At 34.6% G+C, this 20,163-nt stretch overlaps 3 protein-coding genes, 1 long non-coding RNA gene and 1 other non-coding gene across 6 annotated transcripts; 3 read left to right on the forward strand and 2 right to left on the reverse strand.

The window, feature by feature from the left end:
• LOC107647866 (sulfofructose kinase) lies at positions 422–5,441 on the forward strand. Its single transcript, XM_016351916.2, has 12 exons — positions 422–619; positions 724–813; positions 922–999; positions 1,143–1,217; positions 1,383–1,435; positions 2,047–2,197; positions 2,620–2,730; positions 2,978–3,104; positions 3,448–3,545; positions 4,531–4,669; positions 4,961–5,013; positions 5,128–5,441. The coding sequence occupies exons 1-12, from the start codon at positions 578–580 to the stop codon at positions 5,209–5,211; spliced, it is 1,101 nt and encodes a 366-aa protein (XP_016207402.1). The 5' UTR covers positions 422–577; the 3' UTR covers positions 5,212–5,441.
• TRNAD-GUC lies at positions 7,035–7,106 on the reverse strand. The gene has a single exon. It is a non-coding gene; the product is annotated as a tRNA-Asp (tRNA).
• Positions 7,184–10,692, forward strand: LOC107647865 (sulfofructose kinase). 2 transcript variants are annotated; one of them, XM_016351915.2, is made up of 10 exons: positions 7,187–7,565; positions 7,648–7,800; positions 7,933–7,985; positions 8,373–8,523; positions 8,747–8,857; positions 9,194–9,320; positions 9,449–9,546; positions 9,942–10,080; positions 10,230–10,282; positions 10,402–10,692. In XM_016351915.2, the coding sequence occupies exons 1-10, from the start codon at positions 7,320–7,322 to the stop codon at positions 10,483–10,485; spliced, it is 1,215 nt and encodes a 404-aa protein (XP_016207401.1). In that variant the 5' UTR covers positions 7,187–7,319; the 3' UTR covers positions 10,486–10,692. The 2 variants fall into 2 exon arrangements, with proteins under 2 accessions (XP_020959963.1, XP_016207401.1); XM_021104304.1 differs by lacking the exons at positions 9,194–9,320; positions 9,449–9,546 and having other exon boundaries at positions 7,184–7,565.
• Positions 16,773–17,974, reverse strand: LOC107648113. The gene is made up of 2 exons (XM_021104305.1): positions 17,587–17,974; positions 16,773–17,509 (listed from the first exon to the last, which is right to left on the reverse strand). The coding sequence occupies exons 1-2, from the start codon at positions 17,957–17,959 to the stop codon at positions 17,490–17,492; spliced, it is 393 nt and encodes a 130-aa protein (XP_020959964.1). The 5' UTR covers positions 17,960–17,974; the 3' UTR covers positions 16,773–17,489.
• Positions 18,060–19,675, forward strand: LOC110263247. Its single transcript, XR_002348566.1, has 2 exons — positions 18,060–18,351; positions 19,420–19,675. It is a non-coding gene; the product is annotated as an uncharacterized LOC110263247 (long non-coding RNA).

The following is a 20,163-nucleotide window of genomic DNA, read 5'->3' on the forward strand; positions in this document are numbered from 1 at the left end:
CACATCTCACTTCTTGGATTTAATTCAATTTAGAAAAAAAAAATGAAACCTCTAAAACTATTCTGTTCAAACCGAAGTCACCTTATTTTATTGGTCCTTATAATTTTGTGAAATTTTTAATTAGGTTTTTATACTTTTTTTTATTGAATTTTTGCACCATTTTTTTTAATTAGGTCCCTCTTAGCAATAATTGACTTAATTTTATAGAGACCCACCTAAAAAATAATTGGTACAGAGACCCAAATAAAAAAAATATATAGAGACCCAATTAAAAAAATTAGTACAAAGACTTAATTAAAAGGAAAAAAATACAGAGACCTAATTAAATACAGAGACCTAATAAAAGGAATAGAAGAGTTGCAACTTCCAAAAAAAAAAACATAACGTGTGACCATCCGTTGTCTGCCAACTCACTTCATCACATGAGGAAAAAAAATTTAGCATCATCACCGTAGCATACACCATTAATTAAATGGAGCTTTGCTTTGTGGTGTATGGGTTTTCATGTTACAGTCAACGAGGCTCTCTTGGCTGTTGCAGAGATTTGAGTTGAGTGTCCGTTACAATTACCATTACCATGTCCTCCGATTCCATTCCTGAAAATGAAAACCTCATCCTTGTGCTGCTTCTCTCTCTATTTTACCTTCCATCCAATTTCATTTTTTGAAGCTCAAAACATGTTCCCTTTCTAATTCTCACTTCTCCCTCTCTGTTTATGTGCAGTTAGGGTGTGGATCAGTGTCAATTGATTTGTTGGCCACTGTTGCTGCTTATCCCAAACCTGATGAAAAAATCAGAAGCACTTCTTTCAAGGTTCATCCATATTCACGGTTTAAGATAGGAAATTTTAATCATTTATTTATTTTCGGGGTTAAAGAAGGCAACATTCTTTGGTATTAATTGTTTGCATTGTTTGTTTAGGTTGAAGGAGGTGGCAATGCAGCAAATGCTCTAACCTGTGCTGCTCGCTTGGGACTCAAGCCAAGGCTTATATCCAAGGTTCTTACCCCTTTTTTGTTAAATCTAACGCATAGTCTATGATCCTTCGTATCCTATTAGTCTTGTATAAATGTTGATATTAATTTGATAACCTGTTTTTTATGTAATAGTTATGAACCTGTTTGACACCCGATTATTATTAGGTTGCAGATGACACTCATGGCAGGGCCATAATAGATGAATTACAGGCTGATGGTGTTGATACATCTTTTATAGTGGTAAACTAACTGTTTGCAATCTCCATGAAGCTTTTTGTTTCTGTGATCTTCAGTTTCTAGTCTTGCAGTTATCTGATTTGTTTCTAGTCGTTGGTCGGTAAATTACTCTTTATTATGCATGTGTAATTTATCTTATTGTGTTATCTACTTCTCTTTTATCTGCAGGTATCCGAGGAAGGGACTTCACCATTTACTTATATCATTGTGGACAGTCAAACGTAATGATCATTCTAACTGTTGTCAATCTTTATTGAAAATTTGACCTATATAGTACTCTTAATTCATTACTTACTCTCTTGATTGTTTTGACTCATTGTACTAATCCTATCTACATATGGCTACACCATCTTTCTTTATTGAGTAATTTGGTTATCCGAATTCCAGAAGGAAAATAAGGGCATTGATTAGGTGGATCTAATTGAGAATCTAGTCGAAGTCCCGTGCTTGGATTTGATCATAAAATAGTGGATTGTGTTGTATTTTTATTTTTCTTGAATAGAAAAATCAAAGTAAACAAAAGTTGCAAACCCTTTTTTGCCTATACTTCTCTTTTTTATTCCTCTTTCTTTCTTTTTTTCTTTCTAATATTCTCTTATCTTCTATTTATAAGCTAATCAGCTTTAGATACTTCACAATTTAAGTGACTGAAACTGTTGTTTAGCAGCAGTAATGCAGGCATGAAAAGGAAAGGTTGCGCATTCTCTTAATAAGAATAAAACAACTATGCTGTATGATTATTCTTAATTGATAGATGTTCAGGAATTTGGTGCTAATGTGGCTGCTGAAATTTTTTTCCGTAAATCAATTAATTGTTCATGTAACTTTTCAGGAAGTCCCGTACTTGTATACATACCCCAGGATTTCCTAAACTGATGCCAGCTGAACTTCCTGAATCAACTTTGTTTTCTGCATTGAGCGGAGCAGGAATTGTTTTTTTGGATGGGAGGCTGAATGAAACTGCCTTGGTTGTTGCACACGAGGTTGTTACATGCATTCACGTTGTTTGAATTCTAAGAGCCTAATCATTTTTACAAGTTGAAGTCTCTATGGAAAATAGTTATTGAATGCAGAACTTTCTATATTGTATCTGGTGAAAGACTAACTTCCATAACTGCTTATTGTCTTGTATTAATACATTGCAACTCCTCACACTGATGGTTGAACATAAGATCAATGGCTTATATGATGGAGAAATATAAGTGATTAAATTGCAATAAATAAAGTTTCCATGGCATAAAAGTTATGTCAACATTGTTACGTGAAATTGAACCAAGTTTCTCTTTTGTTGTTTCTATGGAGCTTCCCTTTATTCATCATTTGTATTGTGTATTTTGTTCTGCTGGTGCCTGGTACTGGAGGTTGAAGAAGTGCATTAAACAAAATTGCATATATTCCAGTGCAGGCAGTTAGGAAGAATATACCTATCTTAATGGATGCCGAAAGGCTCAGAGAAGGGCTTGATGATCTCATTCAATTGGCCGATTATCTTACATGTGCAACGCGTTTTCCTCAGGCAAGTCAATTGTTTTCTCTAGAAGTGATATATGTTTATAAGAATCAACATAATTTTAGAATTCTCTCATCAACCGTGTTTCTTGACATTAGAATTGAATTGATTTTGACATGCTATCTTTCTAGTCTACCTGTATATAAATAAATTTTATCTTTGTCCTTATGTGTTTGCATAACCTGTGCTTTAATTTTGTCCTTTAAGAATCATTGATTGCACACATACATGATGTACCTATCTCTTCTGACAGGTATGGGCAGGGGCAACAACTATTCCAAAAGCACTCGTTTCTATGGTTTTAAGGTTACCCAAAGTCAAATTTGTGATTGTAACTCTGGGAAAAGATGGATGCATAATGCTTGAGAGAAGTGTTGATGGTACATATGTGATATTCCCATTTCACCTTTTCTTTTAGTTGGAATGTTGGATCCATTTGAATTATGCATAGTGCTTGTCAAAAAAAGTCAAAATTATGTTGTATCTGCTTTGAGTTATTTTTAATTTACTCCTTTTTTCTATAGGATACTGTGCTCACTCATCCATCATCCGCCACTAAGTAGGGCATGGCCCTTATTGGGACCTCATCCAATGATGGAGGAGTAAGCATGGTATTCTCTATAAAATGTGTACAATAAACATTTCTCATGTGGTTTTAGCTTAAACAATTCATATTTATTTTACCTTTGTTTTAATATAATAAAATAAAATAAAAATCTGCAGAGGGTGCTTCAAGGGAAGAAGCGGATGTGGACAGATTACTAGAATCTCTGGAGATGAAAAGGAATAGGAGCACATATATGCCAACCTGCATATCATCGGTAATCTCAATACACACATCATACTCTTTCTCTACAGTGCTATTACTGAAGCAAACTTTGTCTGTAAGCACCATGAACTATGCAAGTATTGCAAATAATAACTGAAGCAAATTACTCGTATGGATTTGTGGACATCGATGTGGTTCTTAGGTAGCGTTTGTTTTGAGGTACTGAGACAGAGACTGAGATAGTGAGACTCAGTATCGTGTTTGTTAGTTCAGAGACTGATACTAAAATTTCTGTCTCTATCTCTAAAATTTCAGTACCTCCAAAAAGTAGGGACACAGGAGACTGAAATTTTTAGAGATGGAGACTGAAACTTTAATAACATTTTATACCTAAAATACTTTCATTTCAATTAATTAATTCCAATTTTACCCTTTTTGCAAATTAAATTAGAGTTTCATTCTTGTTTCAATTCATGTCTCCCATTTTGCACCAAACAGAATACTGAGATTTATTTCAATCCCTGTCTCTTAGTCTCTGTCTCTCAGTCTCAGTCTTTTCGTCTCTGTCTCTCCACCAAACGCTACCTTATTGTTTGCGTACCCTCTTGCATGAGCAAGTTATTGACGTATACAACTCATCAGATGTTTTTTTTGTGGTACTGTATCACAAATTCAAAAGTTACTAAAATAAAGCCAACGTTTTTTAGCTAAGGTTAGAAGCTAGATGATCTAGCAAATATTGGGAAGACATTCATGGATGCCAATAAACCTTTGCAGAAAACAGTTGTTCACATTTAGTAGCCCTGCATTCAATTGCCAATGTTTGGCATAGACAGTATATTTAATATTAATGTCTTACAAAGAGAAGACTAACAAACAGCTTGCATTTGTTCCCAGACATAATTATTTGAATTATATATTAAATTTTCAGATCACCTCATGCCTCTATATTGAGAATTAGTGATCTCAAACTTAATGCTTATTTGAACTTTTGGTGAACATTTTTAAGTGATATACTTGTTCTTCTTTACTTGCAGTCAGTGACAAAATTGCAGGCAGAAGGCATAGGAACAGTTTGTGGGAGGTTATATGTTGGAACTGCCGAGAACATACCACCATCTGAGCTCATTGATACAACTGGTGCTGGAGATGCATTTGCTGGAGCTGTTCTCTATGGTAATGCTAACACCTTTGTTCTCTATAGTTCTTTTGCTTTCGTGCGGGGTTGGTGCTTTTTCCTCGATTCTTTTCCCCTACCATGTCATTCTACAACTCATCATTGGAGGTTACAAGTATGATTACGTGTCAGATTTTATCAGTTACATTGTTATATTTATCTATTTCGACATGGATCAAACTATAAAAAAGCCTTCTACATGTTCAAAATTCAAAACTTCATGTTTCTTAGTTGTTTCCAAAACGAATATATCGAAGTTAAGACACATGCTGCCTTGGGTTGCTTTTCAGCTCTCTGTGCCAACTTTTCAAGGGAGAACATGCTGTGCTTTGCTGCTACTGTGGTGAGTAGTCTTTGCAACGGTTATTAATGAAAAAGAATGTTGCATAGCTATCATATCAGGTACTTTAGTTACATCATGGATGGTTTATCTTACTTAGCTGCATGGCGATTGCAGGCGGCAGCAAAGTGCAGAGCTCTAGGCGCACGAAGTGGCCTTCCACACCATACAGATCCGCGGCTAGAATCATTCATGCAGTAGATTTTTATATTTGGTTGGTTAAAATCATATCGGATATGGTTTGAAGTTCAGTTTCATCACAGTTGGAAGAGTGAGAGGTCCAGCTTAATATGCTTATGCTTTTACCTTTTACTTGTTAATGAAATCATTTGATTTTGTTATTACTCAGCATGACTTATGTGAACTTCCTACTACCCTCATGCTTCATAAAAAAAAAGGAAAATTAAAAGCGTTTTAGTTTAGCATAACAACTTTCCATCTTCCGAGTAGATTTCTTAATTTAGCATAATCTTGATATGTTGGTTTAATAAAAGATTACTCGCAACAAAAGTAAATGGTTTTAGATGCTTCTTAATTGAATTTTGTTTTCTTAAGGAAGTCTAGCATAGGGCAATGTTAATGTTACCATTACTAAGAAGTTTTTAAAGGTTTTTTTATTTAAATAAAATAAAGAAAGACCAATGTTATGATAATTCACCTAAACCAATTTTCAAAACCTAAATTCCCTATTCCTAATAATATATAAATCGTCTTAGGACTATGTGTTTTGAATTATATATTAACTGTTACATCCTAGGACGATCTATGCTTGGAAGCGCTCTCAAGAGATACACATAAATGGTCCTAGGGTACTGAGCTTTCAAAATCAATGTAAATCGTTCCAGGATGTGATGATTTACATATTTTAAACCTAAAACATTGGGGAAGGACGATTTATGTGCAACTTGTTAATGCACAATAGACTGTGACGATTCACTTGCAGTGGGTCAACAGGTTATTGCCTATGTTTTGTCTCCATCATTTGCAGCAAATTTGTCCGTTCAAGACTTTAAGCAGAAAATGCAGATGACTTGGGTGATGATGTGTGTATCTTTGGAGAGCTTGTAGCAGCAATGAGAGTAGCACTTATATTGGATGGTACACCAGCATTCATGGAGGTTAGAGATAGGGATCTTCTTGCCAAGGCTATAGGCGATGATGGGTCGGATTCAGAACCACTCATTATTGGTGATGATATCGATGGCGAGGAAGACACAACGTGTCGGGAGATCGCAAGCTCAGTCAAGCTCTTGAGGCAATGAATCAATTGGCATTTTCAGATCAACAGCTGGCTGCTATTCATGGAGACAGGCCTGGTATGCTTGGCCCAGACGAATTTCACAGCCTATTGTGCATTAGCAAGTTGCACATAAATCACTCTAGACTACTGAGGGTTAGCTTTTGCACATAAATCGTCCTCCTCCAATGTGTTTTAGGTGTAAAACGTATAAATCATTATGTTGATTTTGAAAGTTCAGTATCTTAGTACGATTTATATGTATTTCTTGAGAGCACTTCCAAATATAAATCGTTTTAGGGTGTAACGGTTATATAATTCAAAATACACAGGCTTGGGACGATTTATATATTATTAGGAATAAGGGATTCGCGTCTTGAAAATTGGTCTAGGAAAATTAGGTAATATTGGTCCCTTTTTATTTTATTTAAATAAAAAAACCATTTTTAAACTTTTTGCTTCAATAAATAAATAATAAATTATATTTTGTATTTTTTTCTTTACAAAATTTTCAAAAGAAAATATTGATAAGTCCTTATTTAAAATTTTGGTACAAAGTATATTTAACCTTTTTTTTTTGGGGGGTCCATAAAGTAAGTTTTACTTAATAACAGTTGATGGGCATCCAATCTAGCTGTTGAATGTAGCATACAAGACATTAGACAAGTATATATTATTGGTTGGCTTCTTTCCTTGAATATTCGAAGGCCCAATAAGAATAGCCCAAAAGTAAGTTTTGGGAAAATAATTATTAGTAAGCGCCGATAACCCAAAAAAATTAAAAAAACGCCGTTGCCGGGGATCGAACCCGGGTCACCCGCGTGACAGGCGGGAATACTCACCACTATACTACAACGACTTTGTTGAAATACGCCTTCTCAAATTTCAATACTAATGTTAAAACTTAGCATAGAAGCCTAACACGCCATCTTTCTCCTCCGTACCGTTTAACTGTACTCGCCTACTCGGTCACACTCATCAACTGTGACCTCTGATCTTCTTCTTCAACTTTCTTTCTCTCAAGTGTCAAGTCTCAACAGACTAGGAAGAGAGAGAGAGAGAGAGAGAGAAAATGGCAACGATGTGGAATTCTTTATGCGTGGCCAATGGCACTCTCTTCAACTCTTCTTCTCCACTTCTTCCTCTTCGTTTCAATTCTAACTCCAACCTTCGATTTCGCCGCGCCACAATCACAAGCATGTGCGTTCCTGAAAACGACGTCGTTGTGATCGGTTACGGAATGACTACAGTTGACTTCTTGGCCACCGTTGACTCTTTTCCGAAGCCCGACGACAAGGTCCGCACCACCTCCTTCAAGGTGATCTTCACTCCACTCATTCATTGCTCTTTCAGTCATCCTGTCATTTGCATCTGAATATGCTTGCATTTTTTTTTTATAGGTTCAAGGAGGTGGCAATGCCGGCAACGCCTTAACCTGCGCCGCAAGACTCGGCTTGAAGCCTAAGCTCATCTCCAAGGTCGGCGACGATTCCCAAGGCCATGCTATTCTCAACGAGCTTCAGCGCGACGCCGTCGACACCTCCTTTGTCCTGGTGCTAGCAACAATTCATAGATCGGAGTGCTTCTGTTCATTTTATCTTAGCAGGCTATTGTTCCGTAATCCTTATTTATATGTGGCTTCTTCTGAGTTGAATTTAATTTTTTTTTCTCCATCAATTTTCCAGGTATCAAAGGGTGGTAGTTCCGCGTTTTCGTATGTTCTAATCGACAACCAGACGTAATGCTCTTTGCTTATCTGCTTGTTTGTTTGTGTGTTTATTTTGCAGATAACATTCTTCTTTTTTCATTCACCGTGTTCTGAACCCAAAATTTCGCTTAGAAGTATTTTCCTGTTTATGAATATTTGTGTAAGTGTACTTTTAGAACATTTGCCACCTCCCTCTTGGTATTGTATATCAATTCTTTCATCACATTAAGATGCTTAGTAACTCTGCTAGTTTTCCAAATGCAGCTAGGAGCCTGAAGTGTGTTTTTGTTGATAATACTTTTGTTTTCTATTTACTTTTTTAGTTTTTTAAAGTGAAATACAATTAACAGAGTGTATGGCTTAAAGTTATCCTACGATTTGAGTTAATTGTCTGTAATTTTTAATTAAAACTTTCAGAAAAACTCGGACTAGTATTTACACCCCTGCACATCCTCCCATGATGCCAGATGATCAATCCCAATCAACCTTATTATCTGCATTTAATGAAGCAAGATTAGTGTATTTTGATGGACTGACTACCGATACTGCTCTATTCATTGCACAAGAGGTAATCACGATCTTACTTTTGCTTTGAGTTTCTTCACTGTAGCATGATAAAAGTTTTCCAGGTATGCATTCTGGTGAATGATAAATAATGCTTAATGCAGTTAGTCTGCATGACCATAGGTGAAATTTAGAAAGTGATCATTAGGAACAATTTGGAACTCTTTTGTTAAAATTTGATTTTTGATATACTAACATGGACTTAACTGCTGAATTTTCAAATGCAGGCCGCTCGAAATAAGATACCGATTTTAGTTGAGGCCGAATCACCTAAGGAAGGATTGGATGAGCTTCTGAAACTTGCTGACTTTGCTGTATGCTCTGCAAGGTTTCCTAAGGTAATACAAGCACTTGTTTCTCATCTGTTCTCATTTACTCTGCATACAGTTTGAATTGGTTTGGACTGGTAATTTTGGATTGGTTTTGGTAGTAGAATTTATAGAAAATGTTTATCTTTTCAGCACCCAAAAGATGGAGACCTGTGTGTTTGGACTTACTCTTCATGGTTTTTACAAAATGCTCCTCTTCTCAGCACCATAATATATATATTTCCTGATTTGACTCCTTCATTATGCATTTAGATTTCAACTCGTTGCTGTATTATGTGTCAATATGCTCATTCAATTTTTTGTGGTGTAGTTTATTCTGGATATATCATTTTTATGTGTTGTTAGGCTTGGACACATGCATCATCTATCCCAAGTGCACTGGTTTCCATGCTTTTAAGATTGCCAAATATCAAATTTGTGATTGTGACTTTGGGTGAAGATGGATGTCTAATGTTGGAAAGAAGTGCAAACGGTGAATACAAAACTGGCCTTTTCTTGTTAATGTTTTAATTCCTCAGAGGGTAGTATATTGCATTGAATTGCATTTTTTTTCCTTCGAGCAAAATGTTAACTTGGAAAACACAATGCTCATTTTGGCAGAGGATGCTGATACAGAAGAAAATGATATAGATTGTTTCTTTGAATCCTTATATGAAAGGAAGGATGATAGCTTGGCTGTCCCAACCTGTATATCGTCGGTAAAATATTGTGGAATTTAAAACTTATACAATTTTTGTTTCATTACGAAGATATATTCCTAGATGCAATTGAATTAGAGCTTATCAGCTTAGTAATTTAGATCTTTGAGGGTTATTGATGATGTAAAAGCTTGTCAATTTGACAATCGAGGATCTCTGGTGGTGGAGCATCCCAACATTCCCCAGAGCAACCAAATTTCATCACTTAACCACAATTATTTGAGTTTTAGCTTAGAAGATTCAATCCAAACAAAGCATTGAAGTAAAACCACATGCTTGAATATATCTTACAACTTTGGTTATTTGGCATGAGATACATTAGAAGGAATCACTGCATTGATGCATGAAGTACTTTTCAAAAGCATTGGAAGAAATCATGTAGATGATTTTCCCAGGGGGTGAAAAAATTTAGAGCAAACGGAAGAGGGACAGTTTGTGGAAGATTCTTTCTTGGAACAGCAGAGAGGATACCGGATGGTGAGCTGATTGATACAACTGGTGCTGGAGATGCATTTATTGGTGCTATTCTTTATGGTAGGTATAGTCACTGATGCGACTAAGCTCAGATTAGCAGATGCACATAAGAGCTCATATTTTTTACTCAGTTAAATGACACAATTGGTGTCTTGCTGTGTTTCAAATTATTTGTAAAATACTTAGTTATGCTCTGACTTCTTTTGTAGCAATCTGCACAAACATGGAACCAGAGAAAATGTTACCATTTGCTGCTCAAGTGGTAAGCTACGCCAAGATTATACAAAATAAACTTTAAGTGGCATTCAAAAGTTAAAGTCAAAGCAAGGGAATTGGACTATGAAGTTTCTTTTTATATTTTTTTCATGGTGTTTATTGCAGGCAGCTGCCAAGTGTAGGGCTTTGGGAGCTAGAACTGGTCTTCCATATCTGGCAGATCCACGCCTAGCAGCCTATTTATGCTAGAAGCATATGGCCTTTCCATTCTCTGCTGTTGGAATGACAGTGATTGATGTGTGTTTTTATTCATATATTGCAAGTTGCAACATGTTCCTTATACTTTGTACATAATCATAATAAGAGCCTTGGACGAATAAGGTTTAGAGACTTTACCATGGAATTAGAAGTGATTTCTTTTTGTTCCCTTCCGTTTTTTCAGGCATTCACCAATCATCGTGTGGTTTATGATCTCATTCCCCCTCCTCTGAATGTGAGTATTAGAATTAGAACTGAGTTGGTCTAATTACTTTAAAAAGCTAGTTTAGGAAGTAGGAGGCAAGTCTGTAAAAAAATGACCAAAAAGCATCTTTTAGGTAGCGTTTGTTTTTAGAGACATGGACAGCACATCTTTAAAAAGTGTTTGAAAGCAAAGACATGGACACTAAACATATTGTTTCCGAGACAGTCTTTTATATTTTTGTGTCCACTCTTTTACGAATGACAATGATAGACACAGAATTTGGAAGAGGGACGCTGATTTTTTTTTATGATTTTTTTTCTTTTTTGTCCATAAATATTTTTTAGGGTAAAGTATATTTTTTGTCCCTAAAGTTTGGCAAAAATTTCAAAAATACCCCTAAGTTTTATTTTGTTTCAATTTTGTCCCAGAAATTTTCGATTTGCATCAAATATACCCTAAACGGCTAAATTTTCAAAAAATTTAAGACTAATCTAACAATAATACATGAAAATTATGCTTGATTTGCTTGTGTTGAGGGTTGTTCTTATGATATTGTTGTTGAATTGATCTTAAATTTTTTGAAAAATTAGCTGTCAGGGGTATATTTGATGCAAATCGAAAACTTTTGAAACAAAATTGAAACAAAATAAGACTTAGGGGTATTTTTGAAACTTTTGTCAAACTTTAGGGACAAAAAGTATACTTTACCCTATTTTTTATTATTCTATTATTACCCCCTTCTTATTTTTCCTAATTTGCGTTGTTCTCAGGAAGGTCTCCATACTCTTTCTCTATCTCTACGTTCTTCTCCTTTCTCTTTTTTCAGTTATTCTATCTTTTTTGTAGAAATTTTTATTGGGTTGGATAATTTCTTTTTTCTTATCGTTCTTACTTCAATATCATTTTAACCTTATATTATATTATTTGATTTGTAATAAAAATAATAACAAAAATAATTAGTCTTGAGACTTTTGAAAGATAAATATTATTAAGGTAAAATTGATCTTTTAAAATGCTAAAAAATAATTTATAAGTTGTAATTGATTTTATATAATTTTAAAAAAAATCAATTTTTTGAAAAGAAAAATCAATTTTTAGATAAAAAAAAATTTGGTTTTCTAAATAAAAATAAATTTTATGTGCAAAAATTAATTTTTTCATGTAAATACGGATTCTCTTTTAAAACTGATTTTGTATTTAAAATTAAATTTGGCTTATTATCCTAAACAAAATTTTTAATTAATCAAACTCAGATTTATTTTTTTGTTAATATTAACCATATGTATTCCTATTTGGAACATTTTTTCAAGTTCTTATTGTCTGTTTCATTCTCTATTAAATTAATTTGTACCAAAAAATTTGAAATCACATGGCTATTTTAGTCATTTCATATAATATTTTAGTCTTGTCTATATGTATTCAAACATAATACTGAACACTACATTACTGTCTTGTACATCATATCCAAACACAGTATACAAAGAATAATTTTGAGTGTCATATTGTGTCCTGTCTCTAAAAATAAACGCTACCTTAGAGTCTTAGAGTAAAACAAAAGAGGTTGCCAAGATTATTGACTGGCCGTTTAAAAACTATGAGGAATAGCTTGGTGTTTGATTTTATTAGTTGTTGATGATAATGCAGGGATAACATCAGAACTAGAACTGTATATAGTTTGATTAATCTAAAAACCAAATTTATTTTTTGGTTAACCAAAAATTTAATTTGGTTAATTAATCAAATTGGTTTTATATGATAAAATTGGTTATTAATTGGTTATAAAATTTAAAAATCGGTTTTTAATCGGTTATAAAAAAATTGATTTTGAAAAAATAATTGGTTTTAGAATAGAAAAATTGGTTTTTGGAAAAATAAAACCGATTTTTGGACAAAAAACCGGTTTTTTAAAATATCATTTTTTTAAATTTGCTTTTAGTTTTGGTTAACCGGTTAAAAACTAGTTTTTTTAAATTTAGTTTTGGTTAATCAATTTTAAAAAATATGAATATGATTTTTAAAATTATTTTGTTAAATTGGTTAACCAAAATGTGGTTATGATTTTTTAACCGATTAACCACATTTTGATTTTTTTATGTACATCCCTAATCAGAACATTAGACATGTTTTTGTTATTTATTTCCTGCTGTTTTTTTTTTTTTTTGTGGTATGTTTTATTTTGTTGTGATTAGGATTTTTTTAAAAAATATATTTTTAAATTATTTATTTATTTATTTTGTACTGAGGGGTCAAAGGGCCAAAAAATAAAGTACGTAAGTAATTGAAAAAAGAATATTCCTTTTTCATTGATGAGTTTTAGCCTGGACAATTAAAGTTAATAATAAATCTGGTCTATTTTCTGTAAATGTCGACAAAAAAAAACCTGTAATGGAGTGTAATTGTAATATCTTTGAGTTTTATCTGAACTATACTCTTACTTTTTCTTTGATTCTTTCTCTTCCTCTCTAGCTTGGTATTGATTATGTTGTCTTGGGAGTAAGATCTTTTAACCGAGCAGTTTTTTTCATGTTGACGTACTTCTCAGCTCACTCCTGTATTTTGTACAAAGAAGTCGGGTGTCTCTTTAATAATATATGTTGGCCAATAGTTCCTTATGTGATATGCCAAAATTATCATCCCATTTTTCAGATACATAGACATTTATCCCAGTATCATAGTAATCAAGGTCATCACTAAGAAATTCTTTGTTTAAAACGATTTAATGGCCTTTAACATATGAATGAATATTTTTATCATGATACAACATATTAGCTCAAAACTATTAGGCTAATGTAATATTAAAATATGATTGAGCTTTTTCATGAAAAGTGATAGTTTTATCAGGTGATATGTTAATATTAGTGTGATCATGTACTATGTAGGATTTTTAGTCAATGTTGTTAATATTATTGTATCCCAAATTTTTACAAATGGATGATTTTGTGGTCCTTATTTTTAAAGGATAACAAAGGTGTGCTTGTATATATTGATGGGAAGGTTGAGATGTTTTTCAAGATGGATATTGATAATATTAACTTCTTTGATCTGGAGACCTTATTCAAGAGATTAGGCTACCATGATTATAAAGTTATGTACTGGTTTGACAGCACTGTATCTGACCTGGAATCTGGACTGCATCCTATTAAAGGAGATGTAGAAATTAACGAGTTACGAGAGAATAAGATGAAGAATAGAGAGATAGATGAGTTTTATCTGTAGTTTGATTACCATATCTTGGATGTTTCACTGTCTAATTCAGACTTTGACATTGAACATGATGAAATTGCTGATAGATCCTCAAGTGATTATGGTTATGAGAGCACGGAGGACGAGCCATACGAACCACCTCCACTAGGATTTGAGGATGATGATGACAGTGAAGAAGATTGTGTTATTGTTATAGAAAAGAGTGCCCATAAGAGTTATGTGGATAGGAAGTGTAAGGAAAAGGCACCCAAGAAGACTATAAAGAAGAAGAAAAGCAATAATATGGGTGGACCACAAAGTACTGCAAAACCCAATTTTTCTGAGCCTAGCTCTCGTACAAGGTCTAGAACTGGTGGACCACAAAGTGGTGCAAGGCCCAATGCTACTAGGCCTATTTCTGGTGCAAGTTTTAGAGATGGTTGTGGGCCAAATTCTGCTCCAAGGTTCACACCATTTCAGCCCAATTCTGATCCAAAGTCGACACTATCTAAGCGAAATTCTGGTAGACCAAATCCTCATAAGCCAAGTCCAGTGCCAGAAAGTGTTAATGAGAATGATGAATGGAAGGATGGTGAAGAAGAAAAAGAGGATCTTGTCTTTGAATATGAATCTGAAGAGTTGCTAATCCCTGAGAGTTCTGAGGATGAGAAAAAACATTATGAATTTTTACAATTTAATAAAGGAGCTGATTTTGGAGAAATATATTTTCAGTTGGGCATGGAGTTTTCAATAATTGAAGTTTTCAAAAATGCACTTAAATATCATGTTATATATGAAGGTAGGAAGATTAGGTATGTTAAGAATGATCAAAGGAGGGTAAGATGTGATTGTGTTCATGGAGTGGAAAGAGTAAAAAAGCCAAGAAAACAGAAGAAAGACAAAGGGGGAGGTGACTCTGCTATCTCAAAAGAATCTAATGAGCCTAATTCTGCCTCTAATTCATATAATCTTGAGAATTATGTTGATATTGATGATGGAGGGAATGGTGAAACTAATGCCGAGAAGGCTGCTGATGCCTCTATGGATAAAGAAGGTTCTAACTCTACTAATGTTAAAGCTTCAAATGATCAAAGCTTGGTTCTACGTGATGGAATTGGAGGAACTCAACCTCCCAATACTCACAATGTGCGAAGAACTACGATGATACATTATGAGGAGGATGACCAAGTATAAGATGGTTTTATCAACACATACAGGCATTGACTTAGCACCTGTGCAACAGAAGAGACTTGATGATCTTGTGAAGGATGTTAGGTATTGGTTTTCAGTTTGGGTTGGTGATGATGAGTGCAAAATCTTTGAGGTTCAACAGGGATCTAAGAAGCTATCTGTACACTTAGGCCAAAATAAGGGCACGTGTAATAATTGGCAACTCACAGATCTTCCTTGTGTTTGCTGCCATTGTTAGGAGATGAGATCGCCCTGAAACATATGTTCACCCCTTGCTGAATATGGGTGCAATTAGAGCCACATATCAGTATTGTGTTCAACCCGTTAATAGTGACGAGTATTGGATTAAGACAGGTTTGATGAGTCCAATTCCACCAACCATAAAAGGCCTTTTGGTCGCCCAATACAGAAGAGAAGAAAAGATCCTAGTGAAAATGAGGCTGATGGAACAAAAACTAAGAAGAGATTTAGAGTTACTTGTAGTAAGTGTCGAGAATCAGGACATAACTTCAAGATTTGCAAAGGAGCTCCAGCCTCAGGGAGAAAAACTGCAAAGTCGAAGAAAATAAATAGAAATCAGGAGGTGGAGGAGATTCAACTAACATAATCTACCCCACAGCCACAGATGATCATTTCTTATTTTAGTTGATGAGATTTTTATATTTTTTAAAAGTTGATGGGGACTAAATCTAACTCTTTAAGAAATAGTTAGGGACTAACTTGTCTTTTTAAAAGTCGATGAGGACTAATCTGGTTATATTTGACATGTTTATTTGGTTGCAGAATAGAGTTTCTAGTGGTTCCCAGCCACACTCATCTGCTAATACTAGAAATCCAACCCGTAATTTGGTTAGTTTTATGTACATCATTCAATAATATGCGTTAACCATAACTCTAGATTATAGGAGATTGCTTGACTTATGTTGTATAATGCTTGTCTTTCAGCAAGCAACCACCAATGTTAGACCCATTATTCTAACGGTGCCAATTGAAAATATCATAGGACTAGCCACTAGTTTAGTAAGTTTAGAATGCCTTTACTCAAATTTCTTTCATATGCTTCTTATATAGTTACAACATTTGAGATACTGTCATTGATGTTGTTTTAATTTACAATTTCAACCCACTACAAACAATATGGCCAGAGCAAAATAACCTGTTGTGAGGCCACACCAACCTGGACCAAGCTTTCCACTAACTACTTTTGGCACTCCATCACCCATCCCCCCACATAATCCACAGATTCAGCAACACCATGGAGTCTCCCTAGAAACAATGACTGCTGTAAGCAAGGGCACTGCTTCCAAGATGTTTCAGTTCATTCCAAACCCATAATTCAAGCACCCAAGGAAAAAGCGATCTACTTGAAAAGTCATCTAGCTGTCGATTTTATTTTTTGAAAAAAACTAATAACATGTTTGTCTTTTATGTGTTGTGTTACTTGATGTGATTGGATAAACTTGAATTTGTCTTTTGATCAGAGATGTATAATACTCTATTAGGAGTTCATGCACTACTGCATGATTAACTTTGGTTGGCATTTTGATTGTTCATCCAGCGAACCAATTTGTTTAAAACTTATGTTTAGGTACAAAACCTTTTTAACGGTGGTTAATTAATCTAATCTGTTATATGTGTTACTTTATCTTTTAGAAATTTTTCCTTCAAATAAGTTTCATTTCATTCAAGACAAAACAAATAACAACTAAATTAGACATTTTCAACATTATTCATTTGACTAAATCTAGGCCCTTACACTTACAAAACAACAATGGCTACTACTAGTGTCAATATTAACACTGCAAAGACAACGATAACAAACACTATACTAGTACATCTACTTTTGCATTCAATCTTTGGGGCACTATTTTGATGAACCTCTAACATGTCGACTCTGCTTTGCAGCTCCATGAGTTTTTGTTGCACTTTATTAGCAGTAGCACACAACGAACCAACATTAGCAACATCAACACCACCCAACATAACATCTTCCACAGCACCATGATTATTCTTGATATTAATAATCGAGTAGTGCTAGGGAGCCAATGGTCTAAGTGTACAATATGTACAATGGGCTAAATCTTTGGTTTATGAATTAAATGAACATCACTTATACTATGCAGAATAACCATCCGGATACCAAGGATAACTATCCGGATACCAGGGATAATAAACATCTCATGTTATAAAAAGTTAATTTTGGGTTCACCAAGGTTCGAACTCTTGACCTTCCGCATCTGGAACTCTTATACCATGTCCTGAAACCACTCATCCCAAAAGCGTAACCTGACAGGATAACGTAACACTAATAATGATATCTCTAATACTCCCTAAACCTTCATTGTACACATTGTACGCTTAGGCCATTGGCTCCCTAGACTTTCTCTTAATAATCAGGTCAACCCATGCAAAGAACTTATAGTGAAAAAGCCTTTCCTGTTAATCACAAGAACACCTCACTCAAACAACTTACTTATACATGGAAATCAACAAAAATTGAAGCTGCAATTTACCTTGTATAGCGGGCATCCGAAAAACAACTTCCCAGAATTTTCTGGAGTCCTTGAAATGAAGATTACAGCATATAAACCACATAGCATTTGGGTGTTCTCTTTTTATCGTTTCAACTTTTCTGATGTTACTATTATCAACATGCCCGAAATCACTACAGTTAGAACCACCATGTCTTCCACGGCGATTCGAACATGATGAACTTCCTTTGCTTGGAGTCATTCCACTTGAAATTGGGGTTTTAGAACCACAATGATGATGATGATGAACAAATATGGTTTCAACAGAGTATCTTAGGCTATCCTCCGCACGCATCGTTTTGGAACTAAAAAACGATGTCGTTCCTAACATAAGCACAAGAACTGTATTGTCCATTTCGATACACGTGACACTTAATGGCCACGTGTATACTTAATGCTCTACATAGACGACTTCCGTCCGTCACTAACGGACAAATTTGAACGAGGAACGGATTCGACAAACAACAATAGCCTCCGGGAACTTAATTGGGTATTTAAAAGGGTTAGGGACTAAAGTGTCCATCACAAAAATCATTGGAGACCGAATTGGATAATTATTCAATTTTTTTCTAAACACCCTCCATGCGATGCCATTTTATTATGAATGAAAAAAACCTAATTCAACAGCACCCCGAAACCATCCCCAACCTCACCTCACTCTGAGACACGCTCTCACCTCTCTCACTCACCTCACCGTCGCTGCCGGTCGTCACTCGCCGCCGAAGCTCCGCTCTCTTGAATGATAAGGTACTCTCTCCGCCTTTGTTCAAATCCTCAACTTAACTATGTTGCAGCTTAAGTGAAGTCTGGTAGTGCCGTGAATGAATGCAGATAGATATAGGTGAAATAATGAAATAAAGATTTAAATATGCGCATTGGAGTTTTGTGTTTTGTCTCATGAAATGATCTTTGTTGTTTTGTCTCATCAACTGATCTCGGGTTTAATTAGTTTACTCTGAGATCAAAGTTGTTGCATTTTGTTATGACTTACCAACTTTTTTTAATTGCTTTTTTTTTTGTGAGTTTTGCTTGGAGTAATTGTTTTGGTTGATGTGAATTTTATTAGTAGATGTAAGGTTAATTATCTTTCCAATAATAGTACTTTTGGTTGTTAATATGGTTTGAAAGTGGGAAGGGGTGAAAGCTCTGTCACTGGTTTTGCTTCTTAATCATGATGCTATTTTTTGTGTCTGCTGCTGCCGCAATTGTTGATTCTGGTGTTGATACATTATCAAATTTGACAATACTAGTTATTCAACACTAATTATTTTCTATTGTACAGAAAAATGAGACCTGTGAAAACTTTTTGTGTAGGTACTAAAAATTTGTACTATGTGTTTGTTGTGCATAGTTATTTTTAAACTATGAACTGGCCATAGAATGGCATTTGATGACATGGTTGTAGCTGTTCTGCTTGCTTGTAATGCTTTTGTTCTCTATTTGTAAGCATGGATGCGCTGCTGTTACGATAAGTGGAGGTCATGTCACCACACATTTCATCTTTTCAGTTGAAATGACTTTAATGAACTTTGCTTTAGAAGTTTAATGGAATTGGGTGTTACCCTTATGTTCTTTTAGTATGTAGTAGAGTCTGTCCACTCTCAATTCTAAATTCTCAAGTACGATGTCTGAAATAGTAGTTCCCATTCAATAATACTTGATTGCTTTTTTTAGTTTATTATTATAAAATTAGTTATTTTGTATAAAAAAACATGAATGTTTGCCTATACTGTTTATTAAAATCTAATATAATAGATGGTGATGGATGTTGTTGATACGGTTATTTTAAAGATGCTTATGGTGTATATGCTATAGTATTTGCCTAGACATTTTTTATGGTTTGGAGCATGGTTCTGAAAATTGAACCGAATCGGCCAGTTCAACCGGAAAAATCAGGAACCGGTCACCTAATTGGTCCGGATAAGGTCAGAAATCAGCTAGTAAAAAATCGGTGAAAAAACCGGTCAAACCGGCAGTTAACCGATGAACCAGGAGAACCGTCCGATTTTTTCACGGTTTATTGGTTTGAAAATTAAACTTCAAAACGGCGTCGTTTTGAAGAAAAAAAAAAGAGAAAAGGGCTATCTTCAGTTTCTCTCACCCTCTCACCCTCCGACAGGCCACAGCCCCTCATCGCCGTCGCACCTCTCCTCCATCTTTTGATGCTTCAATTTTTTGCTGCTTAAATTGGGCTAAAGTTGAATTTGAAGATAACCAAGATTGCCTTAATCTTTTTGAAAAGCTACATATCTTCCTTGCCCATTTTTTCTCTGTAATATTCTGTAGTGTTTGATATTCATATTATGGAGGATAAGATTGAATCATGCTAAATCAGTAAATCCTAATAAAAGTGAGCAAATCTATTGGACAAAGCAGGGCAAATTGTGTTCCTTAATAATAACGATTAAGAAAGTAATCTGTATTGTTTTGACAGCAATAGTCTGCCTGTCTATGTGTGTGTGTCCTGGATGAAATTTGGTGTTGCTAATAGCCTAATATCTTTCTATTCTTTGTTGTGGAAATTTGCCATATCTGATTAGAAAACTCCTTGTTTGTGTA

The sequence above is a fragment of the Arachis ipaensis genome, chromosome B06 (assembly GCF_000816755.2).
Source record: "Arachis ipaensis cultivar K30076 chromosome B06, Araip1.1, whole genome shotgun sequence".
NCBI lineage: Eukaryota > Viridiplantae > Streptophyta > Magnoliopsida > Fabales > Fabaceae > Arachis > Arachis ipaensis.

Bases quoted from the DNA above. Each gene is read 5' to 3' on its own strand.
- LOC107648113 (XM_021104305.1), bottom strand. From the start codon at position 17,959: ATGGACAATACAGTTCTTGTGCTTATGTTAGGAACGACATCGTTTTTT. The intron at 17,510-17,586 runs GTAAATTGCAGC...TGTGATTAACAG, and splicing joins TCGGATGCCCGCTATACAAG to GAAAGGCTTTTTCACTATAA.
- LOC107647865 (XM_016351915.2), top strand. From the start codon at position 7,320: ATGGCAACGATGTGGAATTCTTTATGCGTGGCCAATGGCACTCTCTTC. The intron at 7,566-7,647 runs GTGATCTTCACT...TTTTTTTTATAG, and splicing joins TCCGCACCACCTCCTTCAAG to GTTCAAGGAGGTGGCAATGC. The intron at 8,858-9,193 runs GTAATACAAGCA...ATGTGTTGTTAG, and splicing joins GCTCTGCAAGGTTTCCTAAG to GCTTGGACACATGCATCATC.
- LOC107647866 (XM_016351916.2), top strand. From the start codon at position 578: ATGTCCTCCGATTCCATTCCTGAAAATGAAAACCTCATCCTT. The intron at 1,000-1,142 runs GTTCTTACCCCT...GATTATTATTAG, and splicing joins AGCCAAGGCTTATATCCAAG to GTTGCAGATGACACTCATGG. The intron at 5,014-5,127 runs GTGAGTAGTCTT...TGGCGATTGCAG, and splicing joins TGTGCTTTGCTGCTACTGTG to GCGGCAGCAAAGTGCAGAGC.